A 23,243-nucleotide genomic window follows, 5' to 3' on the forward strand; every position below is an offset into this window, starting at 1 on the left:
ACTCAGGGAAAAAAGTGTGTGTTTGTGGGGAATGGGGAGGGAGCGAAAGGACTTTGTCTTTTATCTTTCATTTCGGAACAGCCATCGTTCCCTTCCCCAGAGCAGCCAGACTAGTGTCCTGTAGCGCAGCTCCTCCGTTGACCCAAGGGGTGTTTCTAGAACGGTGTTACTAGTCTCGGATAATTTTTTAAGCGTTAAATAAAAGACACGTCATATGTAACTCCTGGAGTGGTTTGGAGTGAGATCCCGGGAGTTTATTTCTCTGCCCCTGTACGCTGGCGGGGGCGATTCCTGTCGGGCAGGAGCTGCCGGTGGCACCGGACCGACCCCGAGCCGCCGGCTGCACGGGCCGGCTTTAAAGCTGTGGGACGATGCCGAAGCCTGGGGCTGTGGGCTGTGAATAAATACAATAAAACAGATCCGAGTGGCTGTGTCTGCTCCAGGGCCTCTCTCCAGTTTCGGCCGAGGTTTGTAATCAAACCACCGTGACACTGGAACATCGTTTTCTGGCAGCCAGTTCTGGGACAGGAAACTGAAACGGCTGCTGTTACTGGTGAATGTGGTGGTAGTAACTCGAGCATCTCAGAGACCTGGAAATAAAGTAATACCTTTTTTGGCCTGCAGTCATCTATTAGCAATGAAGGAAAGATTTTAATGTGTTCTGAGCTTTCTGTCTGTACCAAAGCTGCGTTCTCTCTTTAATCTTGGGATTACTACGTGATGCTTTTCAGCTGAAAAGTGTTAAGCAGAGTAATCTGTATTGCACAGGAATCGGACTTGTGTCACTGAGGGCGACAGGAGCTGCGGTGACGGGGCTGCGGCAGAAGGAGGTTCCTTACCCGACCCGTCCCGTGCGGAGCAGCGATGGGGGAGCTGAACGTGCACAGCTCTTCAGAAACCCCGTGTCGATCACTTCAGAGAAATGCCTGTGACTTAAAACAAAATATAGGACAGCAAAAGGAAAGAGGCAGAGATTACCGATGATGGGGAAGATTTAGATCAGAAAGATGCTCAAGTATTTAATAACATAAGGTCCTGTGAGCTCCTCCATTTACTGCCTGAAACTAGACACCCTAAAGAGTTTATGTGTCAGCCTGATGTGTGTGGGTACGAGTGTGTGTCGCAAGGGTAATTCTGGACTTTTGACAGTTACTGTTGTTTCGTGTTGTGCATATGTTGATAACTGCCAGATCCCAGAAGAGCACGACCTGGAGAGCCAGATCCGCAAGGAGAGAGAGTGGCGGTTCCTGCGCAACGCCCGCGTCAGGAAGCAAGCGCAGAAGATCATCCAGAAGGGTGAGCGGCCCCTCCTGCCCCCCGCGGGCAGCTCCGCGGCCCCGCGCTCGGGCGGGACGCTCACCTGTCAAACACCCGCAGGTATTTCCCGGCTGGATGATCAGATCTTCCTCAACAGGAACCCGGGCGTCCCCTCCGTGGTGAAGTTCCACCCGTTCACGCCCTGCATCGCCGTGGCCGACAAAGACAGCATCTGGTGAGGGTCTGCGCGGGTCCCTAATGCTGCAGCACGTGTGGAGAGGTTCAGAGTGACCCCTCAAAGCATAAGCACTGTCACGAGGCAGCGCTGCCCTACGTTGTTCCTTTTCCCCGCTCCCTCCATCGCCGTCCTGCCCTCTGTCAGGGGCGCGGGGCAGAGTCCCCTGAGCCCAGCGCCACAGCTCCGAGCGTTGCACCGAGTCCTTTCCTGCGGGAGGTGCTGGATCCAAGGGCTGCAAGTGCATCCTGACATTTCTAACAGCGACTTACGATTCGGCCTTTATCCTATTTCTTTTGCAGAAGGTTGACGTACATTATTAATAAAATGATGCTGAGTACCAAAGGAGAAAAACAAATTGAATTGGTATCCAGTGTATATAATTTTTCCTTTCACTGTGATGTGTAGATCTCTTTCATAGCTTGCGCAGAGAACCAAGAACTAACGTCGTATTTTTTCCTCCTGCAGTTTTTGGGACTGGGAGAAAGGGGAAAAGCTGGACTATTTCCACAACGGGAACCCTCGGTACACCAGGATCACAGCGATGGAGTACCTGAACGGACAGGACTGCTCCTTGCTGCTGACCGCCACAGGTACAGGACGGATTTTCCCCCACACGAGGGCAGGACTGGGGCTCTTAGAGAATTGCAGCCCGTGTGAGCTGCGCTGGGGCTCCTGCGCTCCCAGCCTGAGCTGTCCCTCCACTGTGCCCTGGCGGCCTGGGCGCAGCCTGGGGACAATGCCAGCATCAAAGCTGAGACTTGTTTCTGGCAGTACTGAAATATCTTAACTGCTTAAGTAAGTGCTGCAAAGGTTTTCAAATGACTAACAAATCAAACGCTTGTGAAACTATTTCCAATCACAGCTCCGTTACATCGTTCTGAATCTTTATCTGCTGTTGCAAGTTCATGGTAACCTGTACAATACCTGTCCAGAGCTGAAAAGGAAATTGTGCTGCAAACAAAGGAGAAGAAATCAAATTCTGTTACTTCTCCTGCTCGAAGTCTAGAGCGGGCAGGGCTTATTTGAAGCCCTAAACTCCTTGCACAGTTGCGAGTTTCTCTCTAGTCCATGTGTCTCACCCAGGGCAGTTCTCTAGAATGCCCTGTTGCATCACGTAGCGTGAAGAGCTCTTTCCCATTCATTGGTTTGTAAAGCTGTGAGCAAGATCTGCTTCTCTCCCAAGGAACCATTCTAAACCTGTCAGTCTTAAGTGTTTTCAACAGCTTTTCAAACTTCATGCTGAAATGTACAGGTTGGGTATAATTAAGAGAGGTGGGAGAGGAGCTGAGAGGGCCTTCAGGACATTTTCCTTTCACTGTATTGATTCTTAGCACAAAAGTTCCACAGATGGGGAACAAATTGAAAAAATACATGATGTTCTTGAAAGATTTGCTGCTGATAGGCTGGGCTTTGATTCAGCTGCTTCTGCGGGGTTGTATTTTGTATTTAGTAAGGTACTTTTGTCGCTCTTGGCACCAACAGCAAGGAGGACAGAGACGAATCCTAGAGAAAATGAATGGGTAAAAGAAATGGAGCGACATCTAATGTCAGGTGTTATTCAAGGGAAGGAGAAAAGCTCTTCCAGAACAGTTCCCAGTAGAACAATGCTTTAGTTTTTATGGATGTAAGATTAGAGAGGAAAAACAACTCTAATAAAAAGGATTAAGTTCAAGTGACACTCTCAGTTTTGGAGTTTGTATGACTACAGTTCTGCTTCTCTTCTCCTCTGTCGTGCACAAGTCCATCAGCAGTGACGCGTTGCGTTCTCTTTTTCTGTGCTCCCCAAGATGATGGTGCCATCAGAGTGTGGAAGAACTTCGCAGACCTGGAAAAGAACCCAGAGATGGTGACGGCCTGGCAGGGGCTGTCAGACATGCTGCCGACTACGCGAGGTGGGTCCTCACTGCGTTTTGTTGCGGGGGCGTGGGGGCTTGTAAAAATAACTCGTGATGGTAGAGTCTTTTCTAGAGATGGGGAGAGTAAAATGGGTTTCTCAACTTTGGCCATCAGTAACATCCTTGTTCCACAGTCTCTGCCTTCTGGAATGGCCTTGGTGAGGAATTTCTTTTCCAGTTCTCACCAAACCAACAAAAGCCCAACAGCAGCCTCGCACGCACTGCAGAACACCCAGAGCAGGCTCTTGCTGGGGACAGGAGGGCGCAGAGTCCCAGTCCTTTACAGGCTCCCCAGCCGCTGTCTCGCCCAACGCTCCTCTCACCCGTGTTCAAGGAGAGAGCTGGAGAACGCGGGGGGCAGTGGGCGCTGCCTGGCCCCGCTGGCGCCGCAGCAGGTTCTTCTTCCCTTTGCTGGGACAGCAGCTCCCGTGTTGCCTCTTTCCTTCGGAGGGGCTGCTCAGCCTCTGCACAGCTTTGCATGGTGCACCCGGGACCTCCTGTAGACTCAGCTCGAATTTGGGCAATTATTCTTCGCTGTTTATTGTGGGTCAGGAGGTGGCAAGAGAATACGTGATCTAAATCTGACGCGTGCAGAAGGAGAGCACAGTTAGAGACTGACCTGCCTGGAATATTAGAAAAGTTGGATAGAGAAAGCTGTGAAAAGGAGCGCTGGCATCCAGCCACACACCGGGAAACAGGAGAGCAGTCTGAGTAACCCTGAAGCCTGGTTAAGGACATTAAAGGAGGTGAACATTTCATCCTTTCAAGGCCCAGTAATGTACTGGTGGTGTAATGGTGATTCTCTGTCACTCGAATATTTTTAATCAAGGCTACAGGATTTTCTGCTGTGCGGTAGTTCAATCAGCACTGGTGGCATTGCTGCAGGAGTTGCTGGGTGAGGCTCCCCGGCGTTCGCAGCGCAGGTCAGATGAGACGACCGTCATCATTCACCGTGACCTTAAAATCTGACAGTTCTCATTTCTGAGCCGGGTGGTTCATCACAGGAGCCTGACACAGCTCTTTTAGCTATTCATTGGATTTCACTAGTGCTGCCTTGTCGAGCTCACATCTGTTATGTTTTCCTTAACACCTCCTGGTTCATCTCTGGTGTTTTAGGAAAAGGAACTGTGTTTGAGGTGACTTCAGGCTCGGTGCCTCGCTGCGGCATGGGCGCAAAACTGATTATAAGCTGCTGGAAGTTTGCAGCATGCTGTGAAAATTGCTGCGGTCAAGACCAGCTCTTTGCAGAGATGTCAGTGAAAGCAGGAGGAAAACAGCGGTAACGCACGTGGTGGTGAAAGGCCTGGGGCTCCTGAGGCGGAAAGGGCCCAGTTGTCATCTCAAGGTGCCCTTCGCAACGTCATTCGGTTGGTCTGCATTTCTTTCTCATCAACACCAGCTTTCCTGGAGGGTGTTGGTTGATGTTCATCGTCCCCGGATTCGGGATCTGGCTTCCTTGGTGCTGGTGACGGACAAGCGGATTCCCCAGGCTGCTCTGGCCATCGGCTCTGGCTGCACCGCCAGCGTGGCTGGGAAGGACGCAGACAGCGTGGGGCTGGTTCCATTGTCCTGCCGCACCTTCCACGGGCACCTTCCCCAGGCACGGCGGTCGCTGGCGGTACCTGACTCTGTCCAGGCCCTTAATACAGAGGAGAAGATTGCTGGCATCAGTGTTTGACATTGCAAAATAGGTGAAGAGCTGAGGCAAGAGCTGCAACAGCTCTAACAGCTGAATGGTTACACTTGCCAAAACAGGAGTGCTGAAACTTTTAAGTCTGTTCTCTTTAATATTATGGGTTTTTGCCCTTTCCCTTATGCCCTTAGGAAGTCTGAGTCCTGTTTTCTTTGCCTTCTGCCTTTGGAGCAATAGAATTAGCTTCAGAAAAAGAGAAGGACAGATTTCTTTGTGGAGAGAGAGATAAATGTAGTCACTTCAAAAGAGCAATGTGGATCAGGTCCCCCTGGAAATGAGGCGCTCTTGAACAGTTCTCTCTTGCTGCCAGGACTGGAGTTGTGGTCCAGCACTGGCTCATTAAACTGAAGATGCATCTTGAAGCTGCAGAGCTCAGGAGTTTTGCTGGAGTTTGTTGGATCCTGCTATTGATTTCCTTCTCTCCTCTCCCACCCATTTCCCCCATGTCACACTAAACTCTGAATTTAATAGTCTTCTGGACAGCAACCAGAACACTGACTTTTCTAGGCAGTTTTCCTGCTTATAAAAGAGGAGAGGAATATGCGTCCTTTGGAAGCTTGAAGAGCATTCCCAGGCTGTCAAAGGAACGGGAGGTCAACAGGAAGCTGCTCAGGGGCTGCCTGGGCGGGGGAGCAGAGCAGAGTGAGGACAGAACTTCAGCTTTCACACTGTGGGACGCACTTGTGTGTGTTGTGCAGCCCGAGGCGGGAGAAATGAGCTGACAGAGCCGGGTTAGTGTAACACCCGTGTGGGGATGCGCCCGCACAGGAGCAGCTTCGACCCCGTTCATTGCGCTGACCTGAGGCTCAGGGTAACTGAGTCTTAATTTAAACACTACTGTATGAGCCCCCTCTTTTTTCCAATGTAAGATCTGTTGATTTTGATCTTGTTTAGATCTGCACTCATGATGCATCAAAAAGTCTCTTTCAGTCAAAATCGAGATGTTTAAAGAACCATTGGTACCAGGGGCTCTAGTGTAAGGCAGGGACGGGGAATCCCCAGTGCCAGAGGTGGAGTGGGATGGGAAAAAGGCAAAACGCCGGCTGTTAATAGCCCAGTGTTTCCAAGGATGTAGGGAAAGCGAAGCATTTTCTATTGAGCAACGTAGGAAGAACATAAACCTGCTGTGCTCTGAAGCTGATTTCACAGCAGGAGGCTTTTGGAATTCTGGCAAAGTCCACAGAAAAGGGTGTTTGGGGCTGCGGAGCGTGCGGTGGGAGCTGGCAGGGCGGCACAGGGACCATCGCCCGTGTCCGCAGCGCAGCCCGGGTTGGAGCGCTGGGTTTGCGTGGCCGGGCCACACAGATCTCGGGGTGGCTCTGCTACCCAGTGGCCACGCTCGTGCTTCTGAACGGATCTGCTACGTTTTGTGTCGTTCCTTTGTGACAAACAAGCCACAACCCCCTGGTCAGAGTGGCTCTGCCTTGGAAAGCAGCACAGTTCTGGAATTTGGAAAAACGCAAAAGTGTAACCAGCTGCTTCACAATCCCTGAACGCCGCCTGCTCAGCTCGTCCCTCCCCGCTCCTCCTGTGCTCCCTGCAGGTGTCTGCGCTGCTTCCCTCTCCGGTCCAGCAAGGAGAACCAGTGCATCGCTCCCAAAGGGCTGCAGGGCTCAGCCAGGTCTCTCCTGAGCAGCCGGAGCTCCTTGTACAGGATTTTTCAGGGTTGCCCGAGGACCCTCTCGCTGCCCCGTTTGCTGCCGTCCTCTCTTTCTGCCTGGCGGCTGGAAACGAGTCTGTCGCAGGCTGACTTCCCACGTGGGCGTTGTTCGAACAGAGCACCCATGGATGGTTTGCGCTGTGGGTGCCGTCGGCCGCCTCCCCCGCGCCGTGGGGCACCTTTGCCCCCGGACCGCGGCACTCGCTGCGCGGAGCCCAGACCTGCCGGGCAGAGGCCTGTGCTTGGCTGCGTTTGTGCAGCTGCCATCAGTCGTTTGGATTCCCGTCTGTCACTTCCTGATGCATTTCACTTCAGAGCAGGGGGCAGATCATGCAGAGGATGGTCTCCTTGTTCGAGAAGAAATGTCAAAACTGTGCTGTTGTCAGCCAGCCAGAACAGTCCTGTCACACATGACGAGTGCCACCGCTGATGGCTTCCTGGGAGCGCCGCGGCAGAACCAGCGCCTGCTCTCTGCGTGGAGCCGTGTGCCGCTCCTGGGCTTCTGCTTCTCTTTTGTGTTCTTGCCTTTAATTTGAGTTGCTTTTTCTAATCCTTTTTTAAGGTTTATTTTTGCTCTGCCTGACCAACTTACGCTTAGCATCAAGCCCTTAATCCCTGTCTTCTCACAGGTCTGGCCCGAAGGGTTTCAATCTATCTTGACAGAAGTAAGCAGGGAGGTGAGTGCTCTCTTTCCTCTTACCTACGATCAGCCGGGTGGGAAGGAGCTCCGCGTCTGCCTCCGGGTTGGTTGACTGGTTGGTTGGTTGGCTGGTTTTTTGGCATTGTTCGAATGGCTGCTGGGTCCTCGTGGTTCCTGGAAAGCTTTGCTGCTTCTCCCTGCCCCGTTCCTCGCCCCGTGTGTCCGTCAGAGCCGCGAGCGGCGCAGGGAGCGTCTGTGCTCGCTGCGTCAGCGGAGCCGGCGCTGGGAAAAGGGCAACTGCGTGTTGTGCCCTGAGCCTGTGCAGGGAGAGCAGCTCTGGGGGATGCGCCAGTCTCTCCTTTCCAGGAAAATTCCAAAGCATCCCTAGAAAAAGGGTTTGACTGACAGGTTCCGAATGTGAACTGCTGTTAGGCTAATGTGGATTTGACTGGGGTTTATTTGTAATACGCTTTTGCTGTAAAGAGCATCTGGAAAGGAGAAGCTGATGAATCTTTCCCGGGAGGCCTAGAATCGTGGACTTTTGGCAGGGCTATGCCTAATAAATGTTACAGATTTTGTTCTTTCACGTGGAAGGAAGGTAAATGAACTCCCCAGCTTCCATCCGTGAAGCCGGGACTGCGCAGTGTCTGCGCGGCCGCCGCTCTGGGGAAGCAGGTGGCTGATGTGTCAGGGCATCGCTGCTCTGCGCACGGCCGGGGTGCTGCTGGTGACGCACTCGGCCGGGGTCGCTCATCAACTATGAATATTTGCTGACTGATAAGAGCTGACTGTGTCTGTAATGTTTAATAAGATGATGATTGCAGTGGTGCGTGATTCAGAGCTCTTTAGCTGGGGGTCTTTGCAAGTCTCTCATTACTGTTCAGAGGCAGAGCACTGGGACAGAAATTAGTGGAGCTGATGTGTTGCTGCCTGGCTCTGCATTTCACTCCAAAATCCACTGGCAAACGGAAAGGCTACAATTAGCAAGACTTGGCTGTGGGGAATTCCCTGCTCAGTAAAACGGACAGTTCAAGGGAACACCAGCCGCTCCGTGCTGATCAATAATCAATAACCAATTCTGCTGGTGCCGAGCAATCGCACGCTGTCCCAAGCACACGAGTAACTGGGAATCAATAAAGAGCCTTCACCAGCATTTTCTGGCGAAAAATGCACCAAAAGGATTCCTTCTCTCCCACTGAAAAGCTTTAAAAATGTGTGAGATTGGCTATTTGCTCGACAGAAAAATACATCAGCAATATTTAGATAAAATATACTTGTTTTGTCACTAAACTGCAGAAGATCTGTTGTCGTTGCCTCAGCGTCTGTGGGAAACTTTTCCCAGGAGAAAGGGAGGGGCCGTCTCTGCTTTCTGGTGCGTGGGCAGGAGTCCCCGGGCGCTGCTGGATCGCGGGTCAGTGGGAAATCAGAGCAGGACCGACGGCTCGATGCTCCGGGTCGGATCAGGCCGCCGTGCGAGTCAGCCGGGAATCCCCAAATTCCTGCGAGCGCAGAGTCCGCGGTGGGTGGAGGCGGCAGGATCGTGTGGCCCTGCCCGCCCGTGTCACCTCCCGGCCCCCGCGGCTCCCCTGGGTGTCTCGGCGCGTCGCTGCCCTTCGTCCCCTCCGCATCACCGAGCGTGTTCACGAGAGGACGTGCGTCTGAGCTGCGTCCCTCCGTCTGCCGCTGCCCGGGGGCTGCTGGTGCTGCTGTGTGAACAGCCGTTGTCCGTCATACCTCCAGAAAACTGGTTCTGGTGCCAAGCAAGGAAAAACAAGCACATACTCGCCAGTTCCCGGCTTCCTTCCTGCTCTCCTGGGGCTTCCGAAACAGAGTGAAAGATGTCAAATTCCTGCTCTGCGGGAAAGCAGGACCCTGCCCTGGGGAGGCGCTGCGCTGCGGTGGGCAGGGCTGGCTCCTCGCCGCCAGCGACCGGGGACACGACGGAGAGAAGCCTCAGAACCGCCTTAGAAATAAAAGCAGCTTCCAGAAGGGCCGTTCCACGGGGAGCTGCAGAGCCCCTGAGTCGCGAGGAGCCTGGGCAGGGGCATCTCTGACCTGCAGACGGAGCCCCTGAACCCAGCAAACCCCAAACGGAGCCCCTGAACCCAGCAAACCCCGAACGGAGCTGCTGAACCCAGCAAACCCCGAACGGAGCTGCTGAACCCAGCAAACCCCGAACGGAGCTGCTGAACCCAGCAAACCCCGAACGGAGCCCCTGAACCCAGCAAACCCCAAACGGAGCCCCTGAACCCAGCAAACCCCAAACGGAGCCCCTGAACCCAGCAAACCCCGAACAGAGCCGCTGAACCCAGCAAACCCCAAACGGAGCCCCTGAACCCAGCAAACCCCAAACGGAGCCCCTGAACCCAGCAAACCCCAAGAGAGCTTGTGCTGGAGAACACGCAGGAAAGGAGAGCGGAGCGAGTCTCCCCACATCTCCCCAGGACTGGTGTTTTGTCCTTTAGAAATAAGAAGTTTGGGAGAAGCACCTTATTTCTGGTCAGATTTTTTTATGGCAATTAAATCATTGAAGAAATTGCAGCTCCAGGGGTTTGTGTTCTTTTAATTGGATTCCCAGCGTCACGGCCACTCTTCTGCCTTGCTGTGCGTAGTCCTTGGCATGAGAGCGGCACTTTTTGAAAGAACATTGTGGAAATTAGTGATGAGTGAGGTTACACAACCCTCCCTCTGCTTCCTGGAAATTAAAGCAGTGATGTGCTTCACTGCTCAGCCAGGGGAGCCCGTGATTAAAAGATCATCAGTCGGAATCCAAGATGCTTTTATATTGTGTTCTTTGTAGGTATTCCTGACTTCATTGAAATGCCGAGTACAGGTTGGCCATGCTCCAGTCACGATAAAAATAAGTGCAGACACTCAGAATGCAGCTGCTTTCAACACTGGTGTTATTTATTGAAATTTATACAAGGAACTATCCCATCAAGACAAATACCTGTTGCTCAGGGAGAATCCGGAGGGAACAAGTCATAGAAAGTTACAGCTTCAAGAACGCCCGTTGGCGCGTGTTCCCTCGCAGATGATCTCACATCGCATGGAACTGCGAGTACTTGTGTTAACAGGCTCAAAACCAAAACAGACAAAAACGCTAAACACAAACCTTTAAACATTTATTTTTCTGAGCTGCGGAAGATTTGTTGCTCATCCATAGAATTCTTTACGGGAAAATTGCAGTCTCAGCTAGTGATGAGTTAAAGACGCGTGTTGCTGGGCGTCACCGCTGGCCGGCACCGGCGGGCGTGTTGGTGTCACCGTGTCCCCTGTTCCGGTGTCTGTGGGGAGGGCTGGGGACGGGCCGTGGCGCAGCCCGCGCCGGGGCTGCCGTGCCTGCCTGCCAGGGCCAGCCTGAGCAGCTTCGCTGTGGCCAACCCCGCGAGCCAGAACCCCGCAGGTGAGCTGCAGGCTCGGTTGGAGCATCCTGGAGAAGGGCCTCTGTTAATTAAAAAGGAAATGGTGGTTAGGATCAGCTCCCATGCTTGCTTCTCATCCCAAAACGCTAGGAATTTGACAGAAACATGAGCCAATACTGTATCGTTTCCACCATGAAAACATTGCTCACAGGTAGAAATAGTTCAGCTATTTATGTCTCATCTCGTACTGCGAGTGTCCTCTGTGAGCGAACATCTCACCGGCAGGGAAGCCTTCCCTGGTGCACGCTTGCGAATGACTTAAATTTATGTACAAAGGCTTTTCTCCTTTCAGACACTTTTGAATTGCAGTTTAGCATTTCCAGGCACATCCTGGGGTCCCCTGTTCCTTCCCCCGCTTTGCCAGGGTGGCAGCGGGACCCGTCTCCGGCGGAAGGTGCCAGGAGTTCACCTCGGCTGCGGCTGTTCCGTCACCGTTCTGCTCCTGCCGTTGTGTGGCCGCCCGGTCCGCCCGCCAGCGCTGCGCGGCAGGAGCAGCAAAAATGGTATTTCATGTTTTGTTGGGAGAGGAGGAAGCCTGGCAAAAGAAAAGGAAGATCCCTTGTTATGAGATGATCAAAATGCTGCTCTTGCCTCTTCCAGGGAGCAGAGGCTATCGCTTACATGGACTCTAAGTTGTGTAGGAAATGCAGGAGCTGCAGTGGCTGTTTGGAAGGCCAGGAGCCGCCCCGAGCACCGTCACCTCCCACCCCTGGGCCCTGGCTCCTGCTCCGGGCTGAACCTCGTCCCCTCTCCTGGGAGATCTCTGCACCATTTCTCATCAAGTGAGACCCCTCTGCAGCCTCTGCCCGCAGTGGAACTTTCCCCGGCCCGTGAGGTGGCATCGCTGGGTATCCTCAGGGCTTGAATTCCCGATGGATACGCTGAGACAAGCCCAAACCCCGCAGTCATCACGCTCAGCTCTGTCCCCCCACAGAAAACCACCTGGGACCGCAACAGCCTGGGGACTCGTGCTGCCATCAGACTGAAGAAGAACAATTGTCTTCAAAGCGGGGAGTGTAACTGGAAAATTGGGAGCTTTAAAACTGCCTAAGAGCACCTTGCCGGCTTAACTCCTTCATTGACGGTAATGGCGACATCCGTCTCAGCCTGCCAGGTTTGTCTTGTCACATGGGCCATAAGCAAGATGACAAATGAAAACACTTCGGTGATGTTTATCATCCAAATCGCTGCCTGCGTGTTTGCCTCGGGTCTCTCGCAGCCCCCCGAGCTGCCAGGTGCTTGGAAAGAGCAATCAGTTTGACTCACAAGATAAAGGCACGAGCTCTCAGCTTAGCCGAGAGGCTGAATTTCCTGTGGTAAGATGATGGACTGTCAATAAACGTCAGTAATCTTCTCAGCGGTATGCAGCAAGATCAGGAAACGGCTTGGGTGAGATGCTTAGGAAGAGATGAGCAAAAAATTGTACCTGGATCTGTGCAAAACAAGATCGCTTCATCATCTTTGAAGAAAAGTGCGTGTTTATAGGATGCCTCTGTTGTTTCCCCTCTGCCCTGTAAAGGTATTTGTTCTGGTAAAAGGTACTCGTGGCCCTTTGGTGACAAAGCACATGTCAGGGTAGCTTTAAATTTCCTGCTGGGGTTAATTCCTTGCAGTAAATTGAGACAAAAGCACATTTGTACCTTCTGGAAGAGCAAGTTGCGGAGCGGAAATGCCGGAGTCTGGCTGGGAGCAGAGCCCGCAGCCCTGGGCGCTGCAGAGCACGTCCCGGCGCAGGGCTGCCCAGCGCTGCTCAGCACCAGCGGCTGCGCCGCACAGGGCGCTGGAGCTGCCCACGGGACAGCCCGGCCTCGGAGATGGAAACAGCCGCAAACCGGAGCTCGGCTGCTTCCCTGGGGTAGCACTTGCTTGTGGTTTTGATGTGCGAATAATAGTCTCCCTGGAAAACCCGTAGATTTGGGCTTGGTCAGCCTTTGCAGCACAAAAAGCAAAAGAGAATTTGTGCAGAGCTCTCTGCTTTAAGCACAGCGTTTCAGCACTGCGGAGGCGGCACACAGGTACAAAGAAGTCCCTGCTAATTAAACATACAAGAATTGTTCCTCGGAGCTTTCCCCTGCTGAATCAGGGGTTTCACCGCCAGCCGTTTCCTGAGTCCCAGCAGCTGGTTTGTGCTGGTGCCGGTGCGCTCGGTGCTCAGGACAGTCAGCTTGGTGACATCCTGTTCCTCCGGCGGGCAAAGGAGGTGACAGACACTTGCTCTTCTCTGGAAATTGCTGTACCGGCAAAGTTCAGCAGTTCAGGCCCTCGCCAGCCCGTCTGTAAGCAGGTGCCCGTGTAGAGTGATTTGGGGATAGAACATCCCCTCTAATTCTCTTACAGCACGGATGGGATGTTTTTCTGAGCTTCACCTCGCAATCAGTCTGTGCCCTCAAAGGTGAGGAGCAAAAGCTCTCGTAGATGTATTTTAGCTAGTGTACTGCAGAATGTTCCTCTCCGTATCTGTATAGGAATTGGTCTGTACTCCTACCAAGCTGTTTAATTCAGTGTCTTGCAGCACTGACTTTGCTAGTCCGTGTTTAGAAACCTCTCCCCTTAGCCCCACCTTGCTGTTAGAATGAGGAGTCACGGTAACCCAGAGGGTCTTGCTGTGTGAGTTGTCCCAGTGTCGTTTACTTCAATCATCATTCAGTCCAGTGTTCTATTAAGTGGTGGATAATTTATCGAGCCTCCCTTGGAAGCCCCCGGTAGCTCAGCAGAGTCCTGGGGCTGCAGTCCCATCTGGAGGAGCATCCGCACCTCGGCTTTGCTGAGCACTTAAGCCAACCCAGGGCTCAAAGACAGGTTTTGGACTCAAATCCAGGACCAGCTGATTTGATCCCATTTGGAGGACTTATGGATGTGTGTGTATGTCATTTTAAATTTCCTCTAATGACGATAATTTCTGTAGCATGGGGTCATGAAAGCCGATGTTCTAATTAGTGCAGCTCTGCCTGTGCCGATGCGGAGATTAATTTGCATGTCCTGCCTGTGTTTTATCTTAGGAGCAGGAATGGTGGTTGACTGGGAACAAGAAACCGGGCTCCTGATGACATCGGGAGACGTGAGGATAATCCGGATCTGGGACACAGATCGGGAAATGAAAGTCCAGGTAATGTCTGTTTGTCCCACTCACCTTCTCCCTCCCGGACCATGTCCCATGTTCCAGTACCCAACCTCAGCCTCCCCTGGCACAACTTGGGGCCGTTTCCTCTCGTCCTGTTGCTTGTTCCTTTAGAGAAGAGACCAACCCCCTCCATGCTGCAAGTCTTGATGTCAATTGTAATCAAATAAACATTTCTCAGGAATTACAAGGAGAAGCAGCTGGTCTATGAGAGCGGAGTCACCATGCTGGAGGAAAAAGGAACACTAGTTTTCAAAGCTTCTAGAAATTAATTACCCTTGAATGAACATTAATTACGACACTTTGACCCTGCAATGCAGGATAATTAAGCCTATCTTAATCTTAATTACTTTCACATATTATTTTTTTCTATGTAAATTAGGGAACAGCAAAATCTAGGAGGTGAAAATCTTTTAAATGGTGATGATTAATGATCGTGCTGAAAGTATCTAAAAGCATGTTGTTTCTTCTTTAATTGCCAAGATCGGTTGTGTTGAAATTCAAGTGATTGAAACTTCCTGCCTCAGTAATGCGGGAGCAGTGGAGTCCAGCACAAAGCGCCACGGCGCCGCGTAATCCCAGTACCGACGGTGCCGTCCGCCCTGTGATCCCGGTACCGACGGTGCCGTCCGCCCTGTGATCCCGGTACCGATGGTGCTGTCCGCTCCGCGATCCCGGTACCGACGGTGCTGTCCGCTCCGCAATCCCGGTACCGACGGTGCCGTCTGCCCTGTGATCCCGGTACCGACGGTGCCGTCCGCTCCGCGATCCTGGGTACCGACGGTGCTGTCCGCTCTGTGATCCCGGTACCGACGGTGCCGTCCGCCCTGTGATCCCGGTACCGACGGTGCCGTCCGCTCCGCGATCCCGGGTACCGACGGTGCCGTCCGCCCTGTGATCCCGGTACCGACGGTGCCGTCCGCCCTGTGATCCCGGTACCGACGGTGCCGTCCGCTCCGCGATCCCGGGTACCGACGGTGCCGTCCGCTCTGTGATCCCGGTACTGACGGTGCCGTCCGCTCTGAGCCGCGGCGCTGGGAAGTGCCGGGGCTGCCGCTGGCGAAGCAGGAGCTTCATTTTCGCTCCTGCTGACAGGTCCTGCTTCAAAGGCAGGATCCCGTGGGGCTGCAAAAGGGGAACGTGCACAAAAATAGCGTTGAGCTGTGAAATTACCTAATGCAGCTCAAACGTGCCTCCTGATTGTTACCTGACTTTTCCAGTGCTGCTTAGTTTTTACCTATTTTAATTGAAAATGTTTTTCTTCATAATGGGCACAGACATTTTCCAAGCAATTCTTTTCCTTATAGCAAGTAAAAAGGGGGAAAGTAGCGTTAGAGTGTCCGTTTGGTTTTGTGTGTGGTTCTATGTATGTCGTTGTGAGTTTCTGCTTTCTACAGGTTTATTTGTCTCGGATGACTGTTCTCCTCCAAATACAAATTGTCCCTCCTGCCATCCCAATGGCATTTCCAACTTCTACACAGCAAAGATGGTTTATGGAGAAATAACTCCCCTGGCCTTTTCTTTTAACTAATTAGGTGTCCTCAGTAGTGAATAATTTTAACTCCTCCTTCCCAAAATAGACTTTGCCTTCAGTTGGGTTTATAAAGCTGAATGATTTGCAAAAGCTGGTTTTGCTGGAACTGCTGCTCTGGGCCGGGCTCTTTGGGTTGAACTGTGGGACTGGTGGCTCAGGCACAGTGACCGCCGGCCCCAGGTCCCCACCCCACGTTTCTGGTCATGTCCAGAGAGCCTGAAGGAAAACTTCCCCCCAACGCAGTGTCGTAGTGAGCGGTGGAAACCTCGGGTGAGTTTTGGAGCAATTTACAGATGGGGAGAGGAAGAGCAGGAGGACACAGGGTCCGTCTGGTTTGGGACCTTGGCTGCAGTGACCTGAAGACACGTGCTGGTCCCAGCTTGGTTGCCGTGTGCTTTCTCCCCAGGACATCCCCACCGGCGCCGACAGCTGCGTCACCAGCCTGTCCTGCGACTCCCACCGCTCGCTGATCGTGGCGGGGCTGGGTGACGGCTCCATCCGCGTGTTCGACAGGAGGATGGCTCTGAGCGAATGGTAACTCCCCGGCCCCGGCTCGCTGGGATCTCCCCTTCCCACCTCCTGCCCTTCCAACCATTTCTCTGCTTGTTCCTCAGCCGGGTGATGACGTACCGGGAGCACACGGCCTGGGTGGTGAAAGCCTACCTGCAGAAACACCCCGAGGGCAACATCATGAGCGTCAGGTAGCAGAGATTTTCCCCTTTGAGCTGGTGTCTCTTAAACAGTTTGTTTTTCTGTCTAAATTCTGCCTCTGGTATTCCAAACGCTAAGAGAGTGAAGCTCTTTGGCTTGATGTTTGCTTCAGTAATTAACTGCCGCGCCAAAGTCGGTGGAGAGGAGGCAGAAGGAGCTGTGAAGCTTTCCTGGGAAGCCTGTTAGTGAGGCCTGAGAGTCAACAAGGAGGCGGTTTTGCTGAAATCACCATCACGAGGCGTGTGAGGGAGGAATCGGGTGAACCAGAAACCCGAGCTAGAGACAGTAAATCTTGTGGTGGTTGTTTATTGCCGACATCTCCACAGGGTCATTTGAGAGGGAACACGAGAAGGAAGGTTGGTGTTGCATCTGTTGGGCATATTGCTGTGCAGGATTACTTTGCTGTCTGGCAATTTTCTGCACATAAATCCATTTCTGCTGCCTGGTAAATACGGTGGAGAGAGAGCAGCATATACTTATTTGGCCATTAAAGAACAGCAGAATATAATTTGTTGTCACAAAGCCGCTGTTTGCACACAAAGAGGCTCTTTTTCTTGATTACAAAATGAAAACAAAGCATAATTTTCTGAGATTCAGAACATTCCCGAGGTGGGGGGTTGGCCAGCAAAAATGTATTAAGATTTTCAGAAAGGGGATTATGTGAGGCAGCTGCCAGATTTGTCGAGCTCACGTATTAGAGTTTTTAATCTTCCCTTCGGTAATCTCCTTCAGCAGCCCGGGGGTCAGGCCTGTGCGCTCGGCCAGCCCGGCTCTGGGGGCGGGTTTTCCCCTCTCCTCAGCACGTGCTGCTTTCTCTGGGGTTTGAAGAGGTGTGAGGAAGTGTTCCACTTGAAAAGACAGGTCTGGTCTCATCCCAGAGGGACTCGGTTTGCTGGGACAAGCCACCTTGCTCTGTTTCTCCCAGTTCACTCTCTCCTTCAGCTGACAGCAAGATCCAAGAACAACGAATGTCAGGACGTAGCGAGGCCTTGGTGTAACTATTGCCTGAAAAACCCCAAGGATTGTATTGCTGGGCAGGAGCCCTCTGAAGCTCAGCAGGACTTGTCTCTGGACCAAGCAGGAGGTTGTACCAGGGCTGGTGATGCTGAGCCGGGTCCGGGACTCCCCGTTGCCCGGTGATGCCGGCTCAGCCGCGTTGGTCCGTGTGCTGGTGCTGCCATCGGCTCTGCTTTGTCAGGCTGCCAGGCCCTTAAACACCTTCTGAATATCTTGTTTGGTAGCTTAGCTGTCGTTGGCTTGGTGTTGCCTGTTATTGTTCACCAGGGATGTGTTTCCCATGTGGTCCCTCATCACAGAACGTCACTTCCATTTTAAGGCTCTTGCCTGGTCTTCCAATACATTCAGAACCATTTTTGAGTCTTATTAAGGTTCAAAGCTTTAAATGAATTTACTGTATATTTGATCCCTCTCAAACAATGTTTCCATCTAGTTTTTAGGATCTAAATCAACATCAAATTTAATTTGTCTTGAATTTAATTATGTGACAGCTGGAGTTGCAGCTTCTTATAATGATATGAGTGATCCTGTATAGCAGCGTTTTGATCAGTAGTAGGAATTCCAGAGGTAAAGCAAGCAAAGGCAATGTGCTTCTTAATGCTTTCGTTGTTCTTCACTCTGTAGGCAATTCACAGTTGTATGGCCATCAGTGACTTGGGAAACAAATAACACTTTGAAAGTTGTGGTACCAAAAGCCTTGCTTCTGCTGCCAGCGGAGTAAGATCGGATTAGTTGTTGTTGGATTTACTTTCCGTAAGAGATTTTTCTGTTTGTCTTTCTGTGCGCCAGTCGCCCAGTCTCTTCCAAGGCGTTCAGAAAAGCAGATGTAGCACAGCAGAACCCAGGGCTGTGGGCAAAGCTGCCCCCTCTCCGCATCCTGACGGATGGGATGCTGCTGATGTAGAGCCACTGGTGTTCGGAAGGCGCTTGATCTCTAAGCACAGCATCTCACCGCTGCCACTGTTGCTTCCCCCTCTCTTCCCAGATCAGTCATTAACGGGGCTGACGCGTGGCCTGCGCGTTAGCGGGTTCGTTACGCCTGGTCCAGCGAGTACTTTGGTCAGCAGGGGCTTGTGCATCTGTGCCCAGACATTGGGCAGAACGGATGGGACCAGCAGATCCCATCTGGTTTGAGTTTTCTAATACAATTTCCTACTGTGAAAAGGAGAAGGAATTTGGGTCTGACGTGCAGCCGGGTGTATTGAGCATGACATGACAGCGAAGGCACTTAGCGATGAGCTGTGAGCGCTAAAGCAATAATGGCTCGCTCCTGAGGCAGCGCAGAGAGGTTTGCACAGCACGTGCCGCGTTGTGTGGCTGGTACCAGGTACAAGTGACATCAGTGGGAACTCAGCCGTGCTGACGGAGGCGGCGAGGGCGCGCGTCTCCTCTATCCTTGTTTTCCGGAACCGCTCAGCTCACAGACAGGCACGTGGCTCCGTTCCGTGGGCTGCAGGCTCTGCTCTGGTACAGCTGACGCTGTGAAACTCGTGTGTTGGCAGTGTGAACGGAGACGTGCGGTTCTTCGACCCCCGGATGCCCGAGTCCATGAAGGTCCTGCAGATAGTCAAAGGGCTGACGGCCCTTGACATTCACCCACAAGCCAACCTCTTCGCTTGGTAAGTTCTGGTTCCATCTCCCGTGTCCCTGGAGGGGACAGAGCGGTCAGTTTGTCTCTGCAGACACTGTTCCTGGGGTTTTGCTGGTTTTGTTTAAACCTCACCACACACAGTGGAGCTTCTTTCCTATGTTTGCAGCTCAGGTGTTTTCTCCCTCGCACGCGTTAGTGCAACACCAGTGACCGGGGGTGGCGATGTACGGTCATACACACCTGCGTCACATCGCTGTTCCAAGTTAACGTGTATTTGGGGCTCTGAGCCGCGTATCCTGGGGGTTACAGGGATCTGCTCTCGGTGCGTGTGCCCCAGCTGGTGGCTTCTGTCTCATCCTGCAGCGTGACGGGGAGGGTGGTTGCAGCCCTGCCGGTCTCTGCGCCCAGGTTGCCGTGAAGTCGGTCATTCCGCTGGTCTGATGGGCAGCTCCATCGACACGGCTGAACGGGGGGCTGGAGGCAGCAATACTGTTGTCACCACAGCATTCCCAGTGACACCGTGTTCTCTTGATTCCCCTCCAGTGGCTCGATGAATCAGTTCACTGCCATCTACAATGGGAACGGGGAGCTGATCAACAATATCAAATACTACGATGGTTTTATGGGACAAAGAGTTGGAGCCATCAGCTGCCTGGCTTTCCATCCTCACTGGGTCTGTATTCTCTCTTTCGGGATTTTGCAATTTGTGTTTCTTAGTTAACGTCCGTGTTGGAAGCGGGAAAGGTGCAGAGGGAGATGCTGCCCCTGTCCCGTCTCCTGAGGGTGCTCGAGGTGCCTCTCGGTGCTCGGTCGTGTCCTCGCAGCTGCTCCAGACGCCCAGGCCGGTAGTGCCACCAGAGCCGCTGGGTGACAACGTGCAGGTCGGCCGGCGGCTCAGCCCTTTGTGCTGCCGGATCAACCTGAAATCCGCTTCCCGTGCATCCCCGTCGCTCCGGGCTGCAGCCTGGCTCGGCGGTTTGTCCGGGGTGAATTCACCTGGAGCTGGTGCAGCCTCTCACTTCCAGCACGCCAGATTTTATGTGCTTATTTATTCCGTCCTGTTCTCCTGCAGGCGGTAGGCTCACCTCGTGTCTCTGGGGCGGCTTTTACACCGCCTTATGTAAGACCTGACGCAGTAGAGAAACTGCACATCAGAAAAATGAGAGAACTGCAAAAGTTAGAGGCATAAGCTGATAAAGTATAGGATGAATCAGAGTAAAAAGGAAATTTCAGAATATGTCACAGCTGAGGTGACTCTGCAGTAGTCATTAGAGAGAGAATCTGGTTGGTACTTAATTAGGAGGTAGGTGCCCATCTGCATTATGGACTCGTGCTCACCCAGAGACGAGAATAAATAAAGGAGATCGAAAGCCTAAGAAAACAACATGAATGGATAGGAAAAACAGGAGGAGGTTAAAGAAGTCGTTTAGACAGGGAGTTATTTTAGGAACCTGCAGATCAGAACACAGATATTTGATACGTATTTGATATGAGGGAGGGATGTGTCCCCCATCCTGGGGACAGCGGGGCACAGGAACGCTCAGCATGTCCTCAGCCTCCAAACGCCCCTTTGCAAAAACCCGATTTGGCTGTCCTGCAGTTTGGGGGATGGAGGAAGAAGCGGCCGATCATTGGAAATGTTTTCTCTTCAAACAAGCAACCCCAGCCCTGGCCAGTGTGCATCTCCACGCGGGGATCGCTCCTGGGCCTCTCAGCAGAGGAAACGCTCATTTTCAGTCCAGGCAACTGCTCCTAACTAGCAGATTTGCAGCCATTTAGAAAAATTATGTTAGTGGTTGGCAAGTAATGGTCGCCATAATTTTTCCCTGTGGCTGAAATGGGCACATAACTCGCTGGGACGCTGTCGGTGCTGGCAGAGCTGTCGTCAGAGCCGCGCTGGCAGATGCACTTAAGAGCTCTGGAGCATCTGGGCGTTTCTGCTGGAAATGTGGACGGTTCCCCTCTGCCTGCGCTCGGCACCGCCTGACACGTGTGCGTTTGTCCCCGTTTGCTCTTTCCGCAGCCTCACCTGGCCGTGGGCAGCAACGACTACTACATCTCGGTGTACTCGGTGGAGAAGCGGGTCAGATAGCGGCCGGAGCGGCGCCGGAGCGGGGAGCCCAGCGGGCAGGGCCGTGTCTCACCCACAGTGTACATAGTGAAATTATCGACTTGAATGTTTAGCGTTGGCTGCTGCTGCAAACCATAACTTGAACATTTTTTTTTCTGACTTAGCTACTGATGATTTTGACAAGGGGAAGAGAGACAATCTCCTTTTTTCTTTTTTTTCTTTTTTTTTTTTTTTTCTTCCAGCTATATCCTCTAAAAGCTACAGAAAAGGAACGTTTTATTTTTGTTTCCAATGGTTGGCTTCTCTGTTAGAAACACAGCTCCTGAGCTTGGAAGGACTGGATGAGGCAATACCCTTGAAAAGGGTTTTCTGGTTTAGTCTTTGTTCCTTTGTTTTGCTGGAGCGTAGGTCGCTGTAAGGACTGGAGTCAGGACTCGCCTACAGCTCCGTGCGCTCGGCCGGACACGGGACCCTCCAGCTGCCGCTGCCCTGTGCCCGCGGTGATTCCTCGCCGGGGCAGCGGGACCCGAGCCGTGCCCCTGCAGAACGACATCCGTGCTCCTGCACCGCCGAGCGCGGGCACGGCGGGGAAGTGTCTCCTCCGCATGAACCTGGTCCCCCCTGCAGCGTCCTCTCCAGTGGAACCGGGACAGGAGGCGGCGCGGTGGCGAGGGAGGCAGGAATCCAGAAGAAAGGGCTTGAGGAGGCGACAGGAGCGCAGGGCAGGATGCCACCCAACCATAAGGCTGCACGTCGAGGAAGAGGGAAGAGAAGGGACATCTCTGACGTCCCAGCGCCTGGAGCAAGTCACACACGTAACCACTGTCCCCCCGAGCGCACGTGTGGTGAGGAGGTCGGGGGCGTCTCGGTCACTGTTGCTGCTGTGGTCACTGTCCCTCTGCCCACGGGGAACTCACGAACACGCGGGACAGCGCGGGAGCTCGGGGTCAGCGCGGGCCGTCGTCGCGCTGCGATGGGCTGACACTCAGCAAGGTGACGATCGGGAGGATTTGCACACTTGCTGCCCTGCATGTGCAGCTGCACACGGCGTGGCCGTGGCCCGTCTGTCTGTCCCTGCACAACTGGGCATGGAACCACACGTGGTCTGAGCACAAGAGAATCACTGAACAGGGGGAAGGTGGCAGGTCCTCCTGCTTGGAGCAGAGCAGCTTTGTCCCAGCTCTCCAGGGGAAAGCTTGCTCCTCCTTCCGTACCTTCCGCCCTGAATAATTAATGTTTCTGTCCCTGGAAATCCATGATGGGTCTGGAGATGGGTGTGGGGAAGGGGTAGGCAAAGCCACAGGACATGTTTCCTTCAAGTGGTGGCTGCGGTTTAACTGCTAAGAACAGAACTCGCACTCTGCAAAAATCGCTGCGGTGACACAGCCTGAGCTGCTGAGTCCAGGAGTCGCCGGTTTTCCTTCCAGCCGATGTCACGGGGTCTGCAGGCTCCCAGCAAACCCTGCGGAGCGCGGCTGACCCGGCACTGCGCCGTGGACACCACATTATCCTGTTTCCTGATGTGCTGAGGCGGCTGGGCCACGCCGGGGGTGCCGAGGTGGTCGTCCCGGTTTGGCCCGGTGGCCGCCCCAGGCTGCGGGGACGCCGAATGCCAAGTGCCGCCCGTCCGGACAGCAGTGCCGGTGAGGGACCTGGGACCGTGGCGGTGGAGCAGCTGCCAGCGCCGGGCGCCGCGTCCTCACCCTGAGCACCGTCACTGTCCCCCTGCCGCCGGGAGGCCAAGGGCCACTTCACTGGACGATGAATCAAAGGCTTTAAACTTAAGAAAAACTACCTAAAAATCCACTTTTGAGCTGCCAAAAGTTGAATTATGGTGTAACAGAGCTGTGCCTCTTCCCAACCCGCTCCCGGGCTGTGCGGGTACCGGTCCCAGCGGTTCGTGTCCCCTCCGCCCGGCCACACGGAGCCGAGTTTGGGATCTGTATGTAACCGATTAACATACACAGCTTAAAAAAACACAACACAGACAGTAGATTTTTAACTTCTATCAGTGTATTCATTTAAAGAACAGGAAATACCTGGCGCAATGGGCAGATGCGTGGGGGGAGCTGCTGCCAGGAGGTGGGTTTTTAACTAACTCGACCTGTCGAGCTTTCATGTGAGCGTGTGCGGGCTGTATTTCCACAGGTCTGATGCAGAGATTCAATCATGGAGTTTAACCAAGGGTCTGGAGAGCATCCTACCTAAAAGTTCACTTATCTCTATTTATTTTACAAGAATAAAATTTAAAAAAATATATTAAAAAATCCACAGGATTGTAATGTGAGAGTAAAACAATTACAAACAAATAAATGGTTAATAAAAAATAAATGCAGAAACACTTCCCGGTGTGAGGCTCGTTTCCTGGGGCAGTCATGGGGAGGGGGCACCAG

At 53.0% G+C, this 23,243-nt stretch overlaps 1 protein-coding gene across 3 annotated transcripts in view; it reads left to right on the forward strand.

Annotated features, from left to right (window-relative positions):
• The window catches only part of RPTOR (regulatory associated protein of MTOR complex 1), a 103,999-nt gene extending 80,817 nt beyond the window's left edge, over positions 1-23,182 (forward strand). The window contains exons 25-35 of one of the 3 annotated variants that reach the window (XM_065647693.1): positions 1,191-1,296; positions 1,378-1,492; positions 1,961-2,085; positions 3,283-3,387; positions 7,373-7,420; positions 13,808-13,914; positions 15,867-15,994; positions 16,075-16,161; positions 18,691-18,807; positions 19,323-19,452; positions 20,803-23,182. In XM_065647693.1, coding sequence (XP_065503765.1) covers positions 1,191-1,296; positions 1,378-1,492; positions 1,961-2,085; positions 3,283-3,387; positions 7,373-7,420; positions 13,808-13,914; positions 15,867-15,994; positions 16,075-16,161; positions 18,691-18,807; positions 19,323-19,452; positions 20,803-20,871 — 1,137 coding nt within the window. In that variant the 3' untranslated portion in view covers positions 20,872-23,182. The remainder of the gene's footprint in view (positions 1-1,190; positions 1,297-1,377; positions 1,493-1,960; positions 2,086-3,282; positions 3,388-7,372; positions 7,421-13,807; positions 13,915-15,866; positions 15,995-16,074; positions 16,162-18,690; positions 18,808-19,322; positions 19,453-20,802) is intronic. The other 2 variants (XM_065647694.1, XM_065647695.1) reach the window with 2 other exon arrangements.
• The last annotated feature ends 61 nt before the right edge of the window (positions 23,183-23,243 follow it).

The sequence above is a fragment of the Caloenas nicobarica genome, chromosome 18 (genome assembly GCF_036013445.1).
Source record: "Caloenas nicobarica isolate bCalNic1 chromosome 18, bCalNic1.hap1, whole genome shotgun sequence".
Classification (NCBI taxonomy): domain Eukaryota; kingdom Metazoa; phylum Chordata; class Aves; order Columbiformes; family Columbidae; genus Caloenas; species Caloenas nicobarica.